Source organism: Pristis pectinata, chromosome 3 (assembly GCF_009764475.1).
Source record: "Pristis pectinata isolate sPriPec2 chromosome 3, sPriPec2.1.pri, whole genome shotgun sequence".
NCBI classification, from domain to species: domain Eukaryota; kingdom Metazoa; phylum Chordata; class Chondrichthyes; order Rhinopristiformes; family Pristidae; genus Pristis; species Pristis pectinata.
This window is the reverse complement of record NC_067407.1, coordinates 89,548,615-89,564,941: the sequence shown is the minus strand read 5'-3', so window position 1 is coordinate 89,564,941 and position 16,327 is coordinate 89,548,615. Positions and strand designations below refer to the sequence as shown.

The window sequence follows — 16,327 nt, the reverse complement described above, 5'->3', positions numbered from 1 at the left end:
ACTCCACTATGTAATAAAAGAGGGAGAGAGAAAACAGAGAACTAAAAACTTGTTAGCCTGACATTGGTGGCAAGGAAAATGCTGGAATCTATAGTGAAGGCCATAATAACAGAACAACTTTACAAAAATATGATTGGGCAAAGCCAACATGGATTTATAAAAATAAAATCATGTTAGACTACTTGGATGGACTTCTTCGAGGATGAGACTAGTAGAACAGATAAGGGGAAAGTAGTGAACATGGTAGATTTAGATATTTGGAAAGCATACAATAAGGTCCCACAGAGGTTGATCAAAAACCCTGCAGAACATGGAACTGGGTTAATATACTAACATGGATATAGAATTGGTTACCAGACTGGAAACAAAGAGATGGAATAAACACATCTTTCTCAGGTTGGCAAGCTGTGGCCAGTGGGTTAACACAGGGGTCAGTGCTTGTTCCAGTTTTCCCACAATCTATATCAACCATCGGACCAAACGTCATCTTTCTACATTTGCTGATGGTACAGAACTGGATGGAATTGAGTGTGGAAGAGGATGTAAAGAGGCTTCAAGGGGCAATGGACAAGCCAAATGAGTGGGTAAGAACATGGCAGATGTAATATAATGTGGAAAATATCAAGTTATCTGCTTTGGTGCCACAACTGAAAAATTGAGTATTTGGTAAATGGTGAGAGATCGGATGTGTTGATTTTCTAAGGTCCTTGACATACTTGTACAAGTCAGTGAAGGGCAACAAACAAATGTTACAAGCAATTCAGAAGGCAAATAGCATGTTAGTGTTCATGACAAGAATTTGAAAACAGGAGTAGGAAGGTCTTATTGCAAATTGTATAGGCTTTGGTGAAATTAAACATGAAATACTGTGCCCCTTCTCATCCAAGGAAAGATATACTTGCCATAGAGGGAGTGCAATGAAGATTTACCAAACAGTTCCTGAGGTGGCAGGTTTGCTGTACAGAAGTCAAGTAGATTAAGGACTGCATTCTCTAGGAGTAAAGAATGAGATGAGATGTATTGAAACCATACAAAATTCTGAAAAGACTTAACAGGCGATATAGGGAAGATATTTCTCCTGGCTGAAGAGTCCAGGACCAGAGGCAACAACGTCAGAATAAGGTGTAGGTCATTTAGCACGAAGATGAGGAGAAGTGGTGAAGCTTTGGAATTCTCCACCACAGAAGCTAGTTGTTGTGTTCCTTCAAAAGAATAGATGAATACATTTCTGACCATTAAGGGAATCAAGGGTGATGGGGATAATGCTGGAAAGTGGCACCTAGGTGGAAGCTCAGCCATTATCTTAATGAATAGTGAAGCAGGTTCGAAGGGCCAAATAGCCTGTTCCTGCTCCCATTTCTTATTATCAAAAAAAAAGTGTTATGATAATTTAATCAAAATGACCAGGAAAGATTATTTATCTGATGCAGTCTAATCTTTGACATGGTGTGACCATTTACACCAGATAAAAGTCTTCTCCATGAAATATTCAGAGTGTTGTTAGATTCAGAATTTTATAAATTCCAGTAGAACCAAGCTTCCATTTGGCTGTCATACACGCTCAATCACTGGCTGTCATAGTTGTCATGAACATGCTCTGTTTGCCTTATCTGAGCTGTGTTTTGGAATTCTGCCCAGACTGATGAGAATGAGGAGTTGAAATTTCACTCAGCAGCATTCAATATTGTATGTCATTAGCAAGCAAATGAAAATGCCGTTGCTCCTAAATGATGTATATTAAAGGACTCATTTTGCATTTTGGGCTTCCTTGTACAAATTCCATTGCCAACGTTGGCTCCTGCACCTGTAACTAAGTTGCAACTGTTTAGATCACTTAATTTAACCATTTTCATAAAAAACATAAATGTTTTTAAGAAAATAAATTAAAATGTAAGGGAGTAATTTGGTTGTTGCATGTGTAATGAAGAAATCATGTAATGTGGGCAAAGGGATACTCTGATCCAACAGCTTAAGCAAGCTGAACTCCCAATATGGGAGCTGATTTACAATAAATGAAATATGACAATTTCCTGACTATACAGTATTTTTGCTCTATCATAGTTATTTCTGCACTCGGCTTTTGATGGATTCATTATCCTGAAGAGCTAGTAAATATTAAATCCCAAAGACAAAAATGACAGTAATTCAGTTAAAGTCACTTACTTTTCACATCTTCACTCCAAACAGAAATATCCTTCAACTGTACAACTCCGTCATCATAAGAATCTGTAATGGGTGGGAAAACAAAAACTGTAATTTATAAAAATTAAATACACTAAATATTAATAGAGTCGTGAATGGAAGTTCAACCTGGGGGTGTTAATTCATTCATACCACATGTTCAAATAGGAAAAATTGCTAAGTATATTACTTTTCCTAAAACTTGTGTTTTAAGTAATTAGCCAGCATAACCTGCAACTTGGTAGAATGATCTGGGTGAAGATAACGACATACAGCTGGCACAGAATGCTAATTGAATAATCACAGTTCTGCGGTTGAGGATGGGGCTGGAGGCTGGAAAGGATGGGATAAACAGCTGCCTACAAATCACAAATTATCCTCTTAAGGCCTTTGTTTCAATTTGTCACGTGATCTTCCCTCTGCCTCTATACTGCCCAGTGACGCCAACCTCAAACAAATCCCCTCTGTGAAAGAACCAACAGAAGTAAATTAAGTACTGACTGTGAAGAAAACCAATGATATTACATGCATCTCTTGATACCCGACAGCAATAATTACCTTGTCTTTAATATAATGTAACATTCCAAGCTGCTTCATAGAGGCATAGTAGCTATGTAACTAAAGAAAGAGAAACCAGGTAAGGAAGCCAAGTTTATGGTTACAAAAGTGAACTTCTACAAAGTCGGAAAGAGCACTGGCAGGTACTGCGTAATAGGAAAATTCTAGAAAGTAGGATGTGCACCTTCAATGTTTCAAGTCAATGCCTTTCATCAAAACTGAATTCATTGTTCTCATGGAAAGTGATCCACCTGAAGCATTAAATCTTATTTCTCTCTCCACAGATGCTGTCTGACCTGCTGTATATTTTTGGTACCTTTTTTTTTTACAGCAGCCTTTTCACATTTTCTCATTTTCCAGTAAATTATGCTAAGTTTAAAATATAACCATACATAGTACAAAGTAGCAAGAGGTTAATCATCAAGTCTGTATCAAATTTTTCAAACAGTTATGCAGTTATTCCTAATTGCTCATTCTTTCCCCAGGGCTCTGCAATTTTCTTCATCAATATATAATACCCTTTTGAAAATTATTATCAAAAATCTATTCTCATCATAATTCACAGAAATATTCCACCCGGCCCATCACATTTGTATGGGACTTAAACTGGAACAATCCAATTTTCCAGAGTGATATCAAACCTACTACATCAATCCCTATTCTCACACAGCCGCAGAAGTATAAACCACTTGACTTCATCTCCACTTTTCGCAGGATTCTTTAAAGATAAATATTAATACCATTCACCTTGTTGACAAATCTTTTCAAACTGTGATATTCTACACTGGTTCTTCCCCCTTCATGCTGGCTTCTCATAACATAAATATCATGTGAAATGTATGGGCAAGTCCTTTTCCATATTATAAAGATTCAAATACCCCTCAGTTCACCCCAAAGCACTTTACTGTTGGAAAGCAATCACTAACAGGAAACATGTCACCACATTTGTGCACAAGATCTTACAAATATCAATTTGATAATAGTCTAATATTTTCTTTTTCAATGATGTACATTAAATCGATAAATATTGGCCATGACTACTAGCTGCTTCTCTTTAAACAAAAATGACAGAATTATTTTATATTCACCTCTAAGTGCAGAGGGGCCCTTACTTTAATGAATCATTTGAATCACAACACATTAGATAGAAAGGGAATACCTAACACCATTTTAGATCAATAATCATAGATTTATGCATTTATCTTTACAGATGAACCTATAATCTTCTGACTCAGAAGGGTACTATCAATTGAGACACAACTGATAACGGTATAGTAAACTAGTGAAGTTGTTTACATTTCACATCATGTTGATATAAAGGTGAAGATCATGAAAAAGTACTTATCAATTTCCTTTTGACCTTTTACACTACCATTACAACAAAGTGTATTTCAAATATTTGTCAAATTCTGCATTGCTTGAAAATACTTTCGTCCATGCTCTCCACCAGAAACTCTTTGATTTTTACATTTATTAACAAAAACAGCTCAGACAAAGGAATCTAGTTTAGGAAACCTCTGTTTCCACACTCATTAAGCCCTTTCCTTGATGAACTATTGGGTTACAAAATGTATGAGTCCTGATTTTCTTCTGTCGCTATTGTCTGGATGCAATTTGAATGCAGTTCACTCCTGTTCTTTTATTTATTGGACATCAACGGTGAAAATCTGTACAGCAGTTCAAGTAATTTCCTCAAATGCACTTTACTTTCTGTTGAAGCACATCAAATATCCACTTGCTTCAAACTTTCAGATCAACATTGCTGTTAATGAAACAATGATCTTCTTGACCTTGATAAATATCAGAATGCATGTGCACAATGGTATCTGAATCACAGAAGGTTGGAGCACAGGAGGACGCCATTCAGCCCGTCGTGCCTTTGTTGGAAAGGGCAATCTAATTATTATCCTTATAACATCATTGCATTATATATAGCATTGCAGCTTATTTCATTTTCTTCAGAAAATTAGAACATTAGCTTTCACCTTTCAATCAGGTGATGCAGTGCAGATTACGCCAATTCATGATATTTAAAACTCACTTTGCCTCTACTTTATAATCCATTGCCTTAAACCTCCATCTGCTGGTTAACATCTTTAACCAACTCCTTTAATTGTCTAAAGACATCAATTAGATCATCGACTTAATCTATATTCAGCATTACAGCCATTGTCTATAAATCCTTTTGGCATTGGCAAGGTTGCTGCTGAGCTTCATTTAAAATGTACTTTCATGTTTTTTGAATATTCATTAAAAAAACTACTTTTATACATTCATTGCAAAAATCTGATCAACAAAATTGTTAGATTTCAGCAGGTCATTGGTCCTCTCATTCCCACTCCATGGATCACAAAAATGGAACCTACAGCACTTAACCGCCTGGACAGTAGGAACAGGATGGATGTGGTTCACAGAATCAAATCAATTGCTACAGCACAGCAAGAGGTTATTTGGCCCAGAATGCCTGTAATAGCCTTTTGGGAGAACTATCCAATTAATCCCATCTCTCTGCTTTCTCCTAAACCCCATTAATTTTTCTTCCTTCCTCCTTTATATTAGCTATTATTGAATCTTCTGGAATTACCCCAGGTAGTGTTTTCCAAATTACTGCAACATCACAAAAATCTGCGTAATTGCCTTAAATAAGTGGCCTCTAGTTACAAAACATGCCGCAACAGATGCCATTTATTTACACAAGGGGCAAATTGGCCTCCTGGACCTATTCCTGAAACATATTCAATTCATCCCAGAGCCCTCCGTCTGCCTCAGAGACCTGTAATTTCTTCTGTTACATACCAGAAACAATATTAACACACCGAGTCACGTATGAGTGTTAGAAACTATTTTATTAATAACTACTTGTGATAATAAGTAAAAACATTAGATATTAAACATTAACCCCAAAACTAAACTCGAAGTGTGTGTGTGGCAAATTCCCAAACCCCAAGTCTAGGAATAGTTCTCAAAGTTCAGTTCAGCAAGTCATAAGGTGAAATGTGAGCAAAGGCTTTTGCAAAACCACTGTTGACTGAAGAGAAAATGTAGAGAGAAAATATAGAGAGAAATTAGGAAATCCACTTGTTCCACGATGGAACCTATATGACACCTCAATCTCCAATGATCTCCACTGCTTTGTTCCGAAGTATCTGCCACCCTAAAGGCATTCAATACATGGTCGCCCACAGAAATACCTGCCTTCCAGCACAGGTTAATGACAAAGTGGACTCCACTTGATTGCTCCAAAAATCCATACATGGATTGTAGTGACAGACACAGCTATTGTTCTTCATCCATCTATACAGAGACCAGCAGTCAGTGTGTCTCTCTTCGACTCTCTGCACAAAACAGCCGGCATACTGTTATAGTCTTGCTGTCTTTGAGATAACACCACACACGCTCACACACTACTGTCCAGGTGCCTTAAAGGGACATTCACCAAATAGCAACCTGGCTCATAACACTTCCCTTCCAAGTATTTAAAAAGTTGCTCATAACTTTGCTTCCACCCTCCTCTCAGGCAATGCATTTCAGGTCATGGATGCTCACTGCTTAAAAGCATCTTCACATAGGTAGAGGGATCCATAGGTTATTTCCAGAGGAGGCTTTTGCTCCATGTGTAGCAAGGGTTGGGACAAGGAGGAGGTGCAAACTCTTCATAGCAGCAGGGCACAGGGAACCATTCAAGTGGGGCAAATAATCACTGGGGATAACACGGTTAGGGGAACAGACACCGTTCTCTGCAGCAAAGAGGGAGCATCCCATAGGCTGTGTTGCCTGGCTGGTGCTGGGTTACATATATCTCTACTGGCCTGGAGCTGAACTTGGAAGTGGGTGGGGGAGGATCAGTTGCCATGGTCCACATGGGCAACCATTGACATATGTAGGACACAGAAGGTGGTTCTGCTGAAGTATTAATGATGATCTCAGGGCAATGTTGAAAAGCAAAACCACAAGGGTGATATTCTCCAGATTACCTGAGCTACATGCAAATTGGTAAAGTGTAAATAGAGTTAGAGAAGTAAATGTGTGGGTCAAAGCATAATGTGGTAGAAATGGGTTCTAATTCATGGGACTCTGGCAACAGTACTGGGGAAAGAAAGGGTTGTTCCATTGGAATGGCTTCATCTGAATCATGTGGGGTGTCCTAGTGAATCACATAAAAAAGGTTGTGGACAGGGCTTTAAACTAAATAGGTGAGGAGAGGGCTCCAAGAACAGGATGTTTAATAATCAAGAAGAAATGAGAGAACAGTGGCACAAGATAGTGAAGGGAAAATTGACAAGCAAGGGGCAGAAAATATAAAAGGTATGTAGAACAGAGCAAATCCAGAGTTAGTAAAAATAAAACTGTTGAAAAAGAATTGAACCTTTCCCATCTTTATTTGAATGCACATAGCATTTGGATTAAAATAGATGAGTTGATAGCTCAGATAGCAACATATCAGTATGATCTATTAGCATTATCCTCAAGTTCCATCAGCTCCAATGTGATCCCATTACCAGTCACATCATCTTCTCTCCTCTCTGCATTTCACAGGGACCACACACTTTGTGACTCCCTGGTCCATTCTTCCCTCCCATCGACCACTTAGCGTCCCATGGCACCTCTCCATGAGGCCATAGGAAATACAGCATATTCCCCCTTCCCTTTACACCATCTGGGGCCCATAAAAAGGGACTGCCATCTAACTGTTGCACATTATGACACTAATCCTGCAGAACAGAACTTGAACTTCTTCCACTCTAGTGTACTGCATTTGATGTTCACAATGTGGTCTCTCTGCATTGGAGAAACCAAACGCAGACTGGGTGATCACTCACAGACCAACCACGTTCAGTCCACAGAAGTGAACCCAAGCTTCCTGCAGCATGCCACTTTAATCCTTTTCTGACCTGTCTGTCTGCAGCACTTCTCCAATATTATAGCGAGGCTCAGTATAAACTAGAAGAACATCTTATCTTCCATCTAGGCATTTGGCAACTTGCTGGAACGAACGGTAGATTGCTCTATCATTTCACGTTATCAAGTTTATGTCGCACTCTCAATCAGTTTCTTTTAAATGCCTTGCTAATGATCAGTACACAAACTCCTCGTCACCTATCTGCATTTAGTCTTTTGACTTACAGCTCACTCTTCCCCCCCAGGGGGAGGCAACATCTGTAGTTTTATTTGTTTCCCAGATCAGACTTGCCCTGTCACAGGAGGAGGAAGATGGAGATTATTATTATTAATTAAGTTAACTGGTATGATCTAAAAATGCACTTCTGGAAAAAAAATGGCAAGATCAGATTCAATAATGGGCGGAATTGTGTTTCCCTTCAGCCATTGGTTCAGGAGAGAACCACCAGCTAGCTGCACCATGACCATCAGGGCATTCCAGACTACAGCCCCTAGCACTGGAACTACTGACCTACCACTTGCCTCTGGACTCCACTGAATCCAAGGCAGTTTCAAAACAAACTGAGCTGAGAGACTGGAAACACTTCCTATCTGGCCTCCTTGCTTTATGCCAGCCCTGTCTGGCCAATCTCGCCCAGCCTTATTCATTTGAATAGCATTACCAGCCTTCACCAAGAAACTTAAGTAAAAGCAAGTAAAATGCATTTTTTTAATTATGCAAATTTAAAATAGAGTTGAATGTTTTTTTAAGTATATATTAATGAGCAGTAAATGCTGATCAGAGCTGTGACGAGTTATCAGTAAGCTTTTTTATTTAAAAAAATAAACTTCGGTCATAATAATAAAAATATGCCAAAGAAGAAAGTACAAAACTTTTACATTCATGGTTAATACATTCAGTTGTGTCAACTTATTTTTTTTAAAACCATAGTACCATTACCCCTTATGTGGCTCCCTGGGGTGTTTGGGGGTCTTCCCCACTCGACTCAGCCCCTCCATGTGCAGTAGAGGAAGGAACCTAAATTGTGGTCCTTTCCCACAGAGCCTTTGCATTGGTTGCACCAAACTTCAGTGCATCCCTCAGCACATACTCCTGCAGCCTGTAATGTGCCAGTCAGCAGCATTCTCTTACAAACATCTCACTGTGCTGGAAGACCAACAAGTTTCGGGCAGACCAAAGGGCGTCTTTCACCGAGTTGATGATGTTCCAGCAGCACTTGATGTCTGTCTCAGTGTGTCCCCCTGGGAACTTCTTTTAAATCCAAAATAAACTTTATTCATCATAAAAAAACAAACTATATACAACAATAAAACAGTGCAAACCTTTACATTCGTGTTTGGATCAATCATTAGTGTTACCTTCTTATATAAAAGACACAGCACATATGCCACTCGGGTGGCTCCCTGGGGTGCTACCCCAATCCCGTATTTACAATACTTAAGAGGCTTCCTCACCTGACCCCGCCCCTCCCTCTCCAGTGGCAGAAGAACCCTAAACTGTAGTCCTTCCCCACCGAGCCCTTGCGTTGGCTGCACCCAGCTTCAGTGCATCCCTCAGCACATAGTCCTGCAGCCTGGAATGTGCCAGTCGGCAGCATTCCCTACGGACATCTCGCAGTGCTGGGAGACCAACAAGTTTCGGGCAGACCAAAGGGCGTCTTTCACCGGGTTGATGACCTTCCAGCAGCAGTTGATGTCCGTCTCTGTGTCCCCCCCGGGAACAGCCCGTAAATCAAAGAATCCTCTGTTACGCAGCTGCTGGGGATGAACCGTGACAAGGACCCTTGCACCTTTCGCCACAACCTCCTTGCAAACCCACAGCCCGCAAAGAGGTGGGCGACCGTCTCGTCCCCAGCGCAGTCCTCCCGGGGGCAGCACGTGCTGGGAGTGATGGTCCAACCATGCAGGAAGAATCTGACTGGGAGGGCCCCTCTCACCACCAGCCGTGAGGTCTTGGTGCTTGTTGGTGAGTTCTGGCAATGAGGCATTCTGCCAGATGGTCTGGACAGTCTGCTCAGGGAACCACCTGACAGTATCCATCGAGTCCTTCTCCTGCAGTGTCTGCAGGATGTTGTGCACTGACCACTGCCTGATGGACTTGTGGTCAAAGGTGTGGGAGAATTTTTCCACGGAGCACAGGTAGTGCGGCAACATCCAGCTGACTGGGGCATTGCACAGCAACGGGACCAGGCCTATCCTTCACAACAGCAGGGACAGGTAGAACCTCGGTACGTAGTGACACTTGGTGCCCACATACTTTGGTTCCATGCACAGCCTGATGCAGCCACAGACGAAGGTGGTCATCAGGATGAGGGCAACATTGGGGACACCTTTACCCCCATTGTCCAGGGACTTGTGCACGGTGACCTGTTGGACCCGCTCCATCTTGGATCCCCAGATGAACCAGAAGACAGCACAGGTGATTTCTAAGCCAGAGGAGCGAGGAACAGGCCACACCTGCGCCAAGTACAGCAGCCCTGAGAGTACCTCACACCTGATGACCAAGTTCTTCCCAGTTATCGAAAGGGAGTGCTGTTCCCACAGTCCCAGTTTCTGCTTCACCTTGCCAATCAGCTCCCACCGATTTTTGTTGCACGCCTCGGCCCCTCCGAACCAGATCCTCAGCACCTTCAGATAGTCAGACCTGACGGCGAAGGGGACATTGGATCGGTTGGGCCAGTTGCCAAAGAGCATGGCCTCACTCTTCACGCGGTTAACTCTGGCCCCTGATGCCATCTCAAACTGGTCGCAGATGCTGATCAATCTGCGAACTGACCTTGGGTCCAAGCAGAAGACGGTGATGTCGTCCAATGTACAGGGAGGTTTTCACCTGGGTGCCCTCACTGCCTGGCAACATCACCCCTCTGATGCTCTCGTCCTTCCTGATAGATTCAGCAAAGGGTTCTATACAGCACACAAACAAGACGGGAGAGAGGGCAGCCCTGCCTGACTCCAGACTTGATGGGGAAGCTGTCTGTTTCCCACCCATTGATTTGGACTGCACTACAGATATCTGTGTAGAGCAGATGGATGCAATTCCTGATTCCTTCCCCAAAACCCATTTTGGAGAGCATGTCCAACATGTACATGTGTGATATCCTGTCAAAGGCCTTCTCCTGGTCCAAGCTGACCAGGCAGATGTCCACCCCTCTGTCCTGCACGTAGGTGATGGTATCCCTGAGCAGTGCAAGGCTGTCGAAGATCTTCCTACCAGGTACAGCACAGGTTTGGTCCGGGTGGATCACCTGTGCCAGAGCAGACTTGACCCTGTTGGCAATGGCCTTGGACGTGATCTTATAATCCACATTCAACAGTGAGATAGGTCTCCAATTTCTGATGAGTGTTACCTCCTGTAGATCAGAGAGTCCTCTATTACGCAGCTGCTGGGGATGAACTGAGACATGGACCCTTGCATATCCCCAGTGCACACTACACTCGGGACAGCTATGGTAGGGAAAAGACAGTCACCCACCTCTTTGTAGACTGGATTTGCTAAGAGGGTGTGGAGAAGGATGCAAGGGTCCGTATCTTGGTTCATGGTTTTAAAAAACTAAGTTGACACAACTGAATTGCATTTTTTAAATTTTACAAATCAGAGTTGAATGTTTTAATTAAGTATAATAGATTAATGAGCAGTAAATGCACAAAAATCATTGGAAAAGGATTACAGACAGTATGGTGAATGCTCCATTAGCATTTTTCATCTTTATTGCTTACTATCATGCAACCCACAACTCAAATTCTGGGAAAGTATATGGAATCTCATAGCTGTGCGTGGAGAAGCCATCAACTAAGCAACAGTCTGAAAGTTACTCAAGTATTCCCCTGAACAAAAAGGTGCACTGCTTTTTTTTTCTACATTGGTTTTATATTCAAGATGATCAACAAAAGTTAGCTGCAAGCTGGTAGATACGAGTCAAAGCCTTACAACATTAATTTAAGCATTTTCCATTATAAAGGGAGAACATGAGAATTTGTCATTGAAAAAGTATTATTCAAAAAGCACATGAACAAGCACGACAAGAACCAAGGGTGCAGACAAAAAACATGCAGCCATAAGAATTTTATTAACCAGTGATATTGATTCATTAAGATACAGTTTGATATATTGTACATAATTTTCACAAAATCTTATCAGTAGTTGATTCAAAAAGACTGATTTCCATTTTCTACCCATATTTGGGTAGCTAAACATTAAAAAAATTTCATCAAGCCATTATTTTTACAATCACATCTCCCAAAACCATGATGACACCAAAGCAGAAAAATTTAAGATGGCAAATATCTGCCAAATTACCCGAGGTGAATTGTTTAATTATTAAATACAAATCAAATAAAAATACAACTCAGTGTATAGGTAAATAAGGTTGCAAACCAAGAGTAAAGCAACCAGTGCAACACCAACCATTCAAGTAAGTCAACTAATGCCAAACTATTCCATAACACCCAACTATCACACTTCTTTGATACCATACGATTTTGACTCAGTGACTCCAAGTACTTAAAAAAAAATTGCACAGCAAGTTCTGCTTCTTTCACTGGAACACAATTCTAATGTCGTTCCTGTGAAAGAAGTGTTTACCCCTCCCTGCACCATGCATATTTCCCAGGCTCAGAGCAGGTTTCATCTTAATCTATAGCTTGTGACATGATCTAATCCCAAGAGAATGACATGTTTAATATCTGGGAAACTCTTTCATTGCTTTTGTAATCAATTCAGTAGTTTGTGGAGCTTAACTTTATTTCTAAAATTATTCTGTTGCCAAAAGAAATAACAATTAAGTCAGGCTGCACTGTGGTGATGCGAGCTAAAGGTTTTGTTCAGTCAAGTAACACATTTCCCTCCTGGGAGGTGTTTTGGGTTACGAGTGTAATGGAGCTTACAGGAACTAAAATGCTATGCAGAATAAATTACATTTTTCTTTATTTCTCATGAATAATCTGAATTTGTTCTTCAGTTAACAACTGCTAGAGAGAAACTGCCAACTTTGTATTCATTAGAAATGCCATCTTGCTGTGCCCCAACCATAGCTCCTGGACTAAAGCAGCTCATATCTCAGGACCCAAAGCTTTCTCCTTCAACTTGGCAACAACCATGATTTATGCAGTTTAATAATTTCAAGTACAAGAAAATAGATAGAACAAATGTCCACCTCTCTGACTAAAGGTTTGAAATGACAATGTTATTATGTACTTGAATAATTTTAGCCAATTTCATGATTAGAGAATGGTCTAGTACAAGGGCAGGAGCAGAATATTATGCAATGCAGAGTGTATTAATTTGCTGCTACAGAGTAGTTGCACGTAACGTGATGTGATATTTCCCTTTGAGACAATGTCTAACTGTTGCAAGCAGCTACATCCTGTGGTTAATTAAAGGCCAATTGTTTTAAGCTGCTTGTAAATCCCCAACAAGTTAAGAAAAGTGTTCCAATAAATGTCTGGTTTGTTTGGTCATTCTTTTTAAAGATGTTTGATGGACAATATAAGCACATACATATAAGCTTTTAGGCTAAGTAACGTGCAAATGCCTCAAGGAAATACGCTGACAAAAGTCTTTAATGATATTATGTTAAACAACTTGACTGCTTATTTCTCCAGAAAAACTAAGTAAAGATGTGGAATGCATTTAGTCATAATTGAGGATTGAACAGAAATCTGCATACTCCAGGACCTGGATTGAGAAGGTGTTGTCTCCAGTAGTATCAAACCATCATTCTGCATTAAGAAACCTAGAAATATGGTGGCACAAGAAGAGCATTTGTTGACCTTATTGCCACAGCGCAATCTGGAGGGTGGGAAAAACTTAAGTTACATTGAATAGTTTCAAGAACAAAACAATGCTCATAAGACTTTAAAACAAGGGATAAGACTGATTCCATTTTTAACCATTAAGTTTCTTCTCCCCCCCCAACAAAAAAAAGTATTACGAGTTTGTAATGTACATATTCAGAAAGATGGAAAACCATAATGTTTATGTTGCTCTGCAATAGCAGAGGAATGGATACATGTCTTTGATATTCATCAGATAGAGGTTTACCCAAAGAGAAAACAAGTCAGTGAGGTTATTGAACAAAGATTTTTTAAAAAGGACCCAGTAGGGAAAAAAATTACATTAAGAAAATGAGTTGGCCTTTTTCAAGGAAATTGATGTATTGTGTTAATGTTTTCTGTAACCACATGGAACCAAGCTGTAGTCAAGTAAATCTGCTCATACCTTTTGTTTCACTTTGGTAATTGTTTTATTGTTGTCACATGTACCAAGACAGTGAAAAAATTTAGTTTTGCATGCTATCCATACAGATCACTTCACAACAACAGTACGTCATAGTACAAAGGAAAAGCAATAACAGAATGCATAATTATAGCATTACAGTTAAAGTGCAGTGCAGGCAGACCATGAGGTGCAAAGTCATGAAGTAGATTGTGAGGTCAAGAATCCATCTTATCGTACAAGAGATCCATTTAATAGTCTTATAACAGTGGGATAGAAGCTGTCCTTGAGTCTGGTATGTGCTTTAAGGCTTTTGTATCTTCTACCTGTTGGGAGGGGAGAGAAGAGAGAATGTCTGGGGTGGGAAGACTCTGATCATCTTGCTGCAGTTAAATAGTATCTACAAGATTTGAAGTGAACATACTTCATTGGAAAGATGGAGAAAGAATATTTGCTGAAAACATGAATATAAAATTCCATTGGAAAGCCATAATCATTTTACATCATAATGCACAGAAACGGAGGACAAGAGTATAATGAAGTATGATAGTTAATTCACAAGGTGGGTTTCTAATGGTATTGAACCTAAGAGATTATGTACAACAGAACCAAATTCTTTACAGGACACTTCATGGAAGGGTGCACCATCAGGTCTTGCTACAAATGAGAAGGGATGAAACTTTCTGGAGATGACATATACAAGCAGCTGAAATACTGGGGTGGTAGAAGTTCCCAGGACTAATTTGCTTAGGAGACAGAACAAAGGTCTAGAGCATTGGAGGAATACTGCAAATAGTCAGCAGCAGGGAAGAGGGGCGGCATGGTAGCATAGCGGTTAACGCGATGCTATTACAGCGCCAGCGATCGGGGTTTGATTCCCGTCGCTGTCTGTAAGGAGTTTGTACGTTCTCCTGTGTCTGCGTGGGTTTCCTCCGGGTGCTCTGGTTTCCACCCACATTGCAAAGACGTACAGGTAGGTTAATTTGGGTTTAAAATGGGCAACGCGGACTCATTGGGCCAGAAGGGCCTGCTACCAAGCTGTATGTAAAATTTAATTTTAAGAAATTTAGTTTAAAATAAAAATTTAATTTAAAAAAAATCTCCAGGTCTACCAGCAATGCATTTGTTGTGATGGTGGGTCTGACATCTTTGAAGGAGTGAAGCTCTAAGAAATCAGGTTACAGGAGGTAAGGAAGAAAGAATGTTCCATAATTTGGCAGTAATCATAACAGGTTCAAATTATTAGAGGAAGGTAGTAGAACAAAGTGACAAGTAGACCTGTGGTTTACCCATGAATATAAAGTCTTGAAGCACTTGGTAAGAGCAAGGTAGCTCTGGGGAAGGGACTGCAGGGAAGAGAGAAACACAAGGCTAAAAATAGGTGACTGGTGTCACTCTTGGCCATTGTTATTGGCCCTTCTGTGGTTGCAAGCTGGGTACCTGAAAGCAAGGTTGAAGAGTGCACCAGCACAACAGAGTAAACCATCTTTCATAAGTAACAGAAAGTGAAGGAGATACTTAGCAGGTTAGCCAGCATCCATGGAGGGAGAAACAAAGAATTAACATTTAAGATCATTTACCTTTCAGAACTGAAATGTTAATTGTTTCTTTCCACAGCTGCTGACTGACCTGTTGGGTATCTCCAGCATATTCTGTTTTTATTTTCAACTTCCATCACCTGTACCTTTTTGGTTTTATGTTTTTCTTAAGTACAGCTCTATTTAAAAAAGGTGGCATTTCCCAACACAGGAACAAAAATGAAGCTCATGGGAACTAAAATATTTTTTCTTGCCCAAGAGATATTCAATTATTAACGATTAAGAGCAGAAAATCTGTTTCTTGTACATTGATGAGAGACAACTTCAAAACAAACTAATTCTGCATAATTTTCAAATAGTTCAGAGAAATCTTTAAGAAAAATATATGTCTATCTTGTTCTGTTTGGGAGAATGCAAGGTTGACTCTTGTTAGAGTCAGCCTTGCATTCTCCGAAACAGAAACCAATAAATCTTATGGACACATCCTAAGAACATCTGCGGACACACATCACCACCTCCCCAAGGTTAATGAGGTGATAGTCAGGTACAAACACAGTTATCAAGCTATAGCATTGAAGTAAAACAAAGAGGCTACTCAAACAAAACAAGACAGTTTCAAATATACATTTTAAATGTAATGGTACTATGAAATGTATGAACTTTTTGATAGGTTTAGAAACCTGTATTTTTAAACTCATTTGGGCTCAGAAGGCAAACAAAAGTCTGACAAAAACAAATAGATGCCAAGAAAAAAATCTTTCATTTTGTTTCTTTTATTGGTATATTCTTCTGACTGGTCATTCAGGATTGGTTGCTTTCACAAGTCTTTAGTAGTTTCTCACTGGCAGTTTTCTAGCCACTGTCCTCGATTTTGATTTGTACGTTCCCCATCTGCCAAAATACAGTGAAGCAAGTGTTTTTTTATTGGTTCCTGGAA

General features: G+C 40.1%; 1 protein-coding gene across 1 annotated transcript in view; it reads right to left on the bottom strand.

The window, feature by feature from the left end:
- The window catches only part of LOC127567988 (ADP-ribose glycohydrolase MACROD2-like), an 874,651-nt gene that overhangs the window by 842,977 nt on the left and 15,347 nt on the right, over window positions 1-16,327 (bottom strand). Inside the window, exons 2-3 of the mRNA XM_052011231.1 lie at window positions 2,164-2,226; window positions 903-992 (exon numbers count right to left, since the gene is read on the bottom strand). Coding sequence (XP_051867191.1) covers window positions 903-992; window positions 2,164-2,226 — 153 coding nt within the window. The remainder of the gene's footprint in view (window positions 1-902; window positions 993-2,163; window positions 2,227-16,327) is intronic.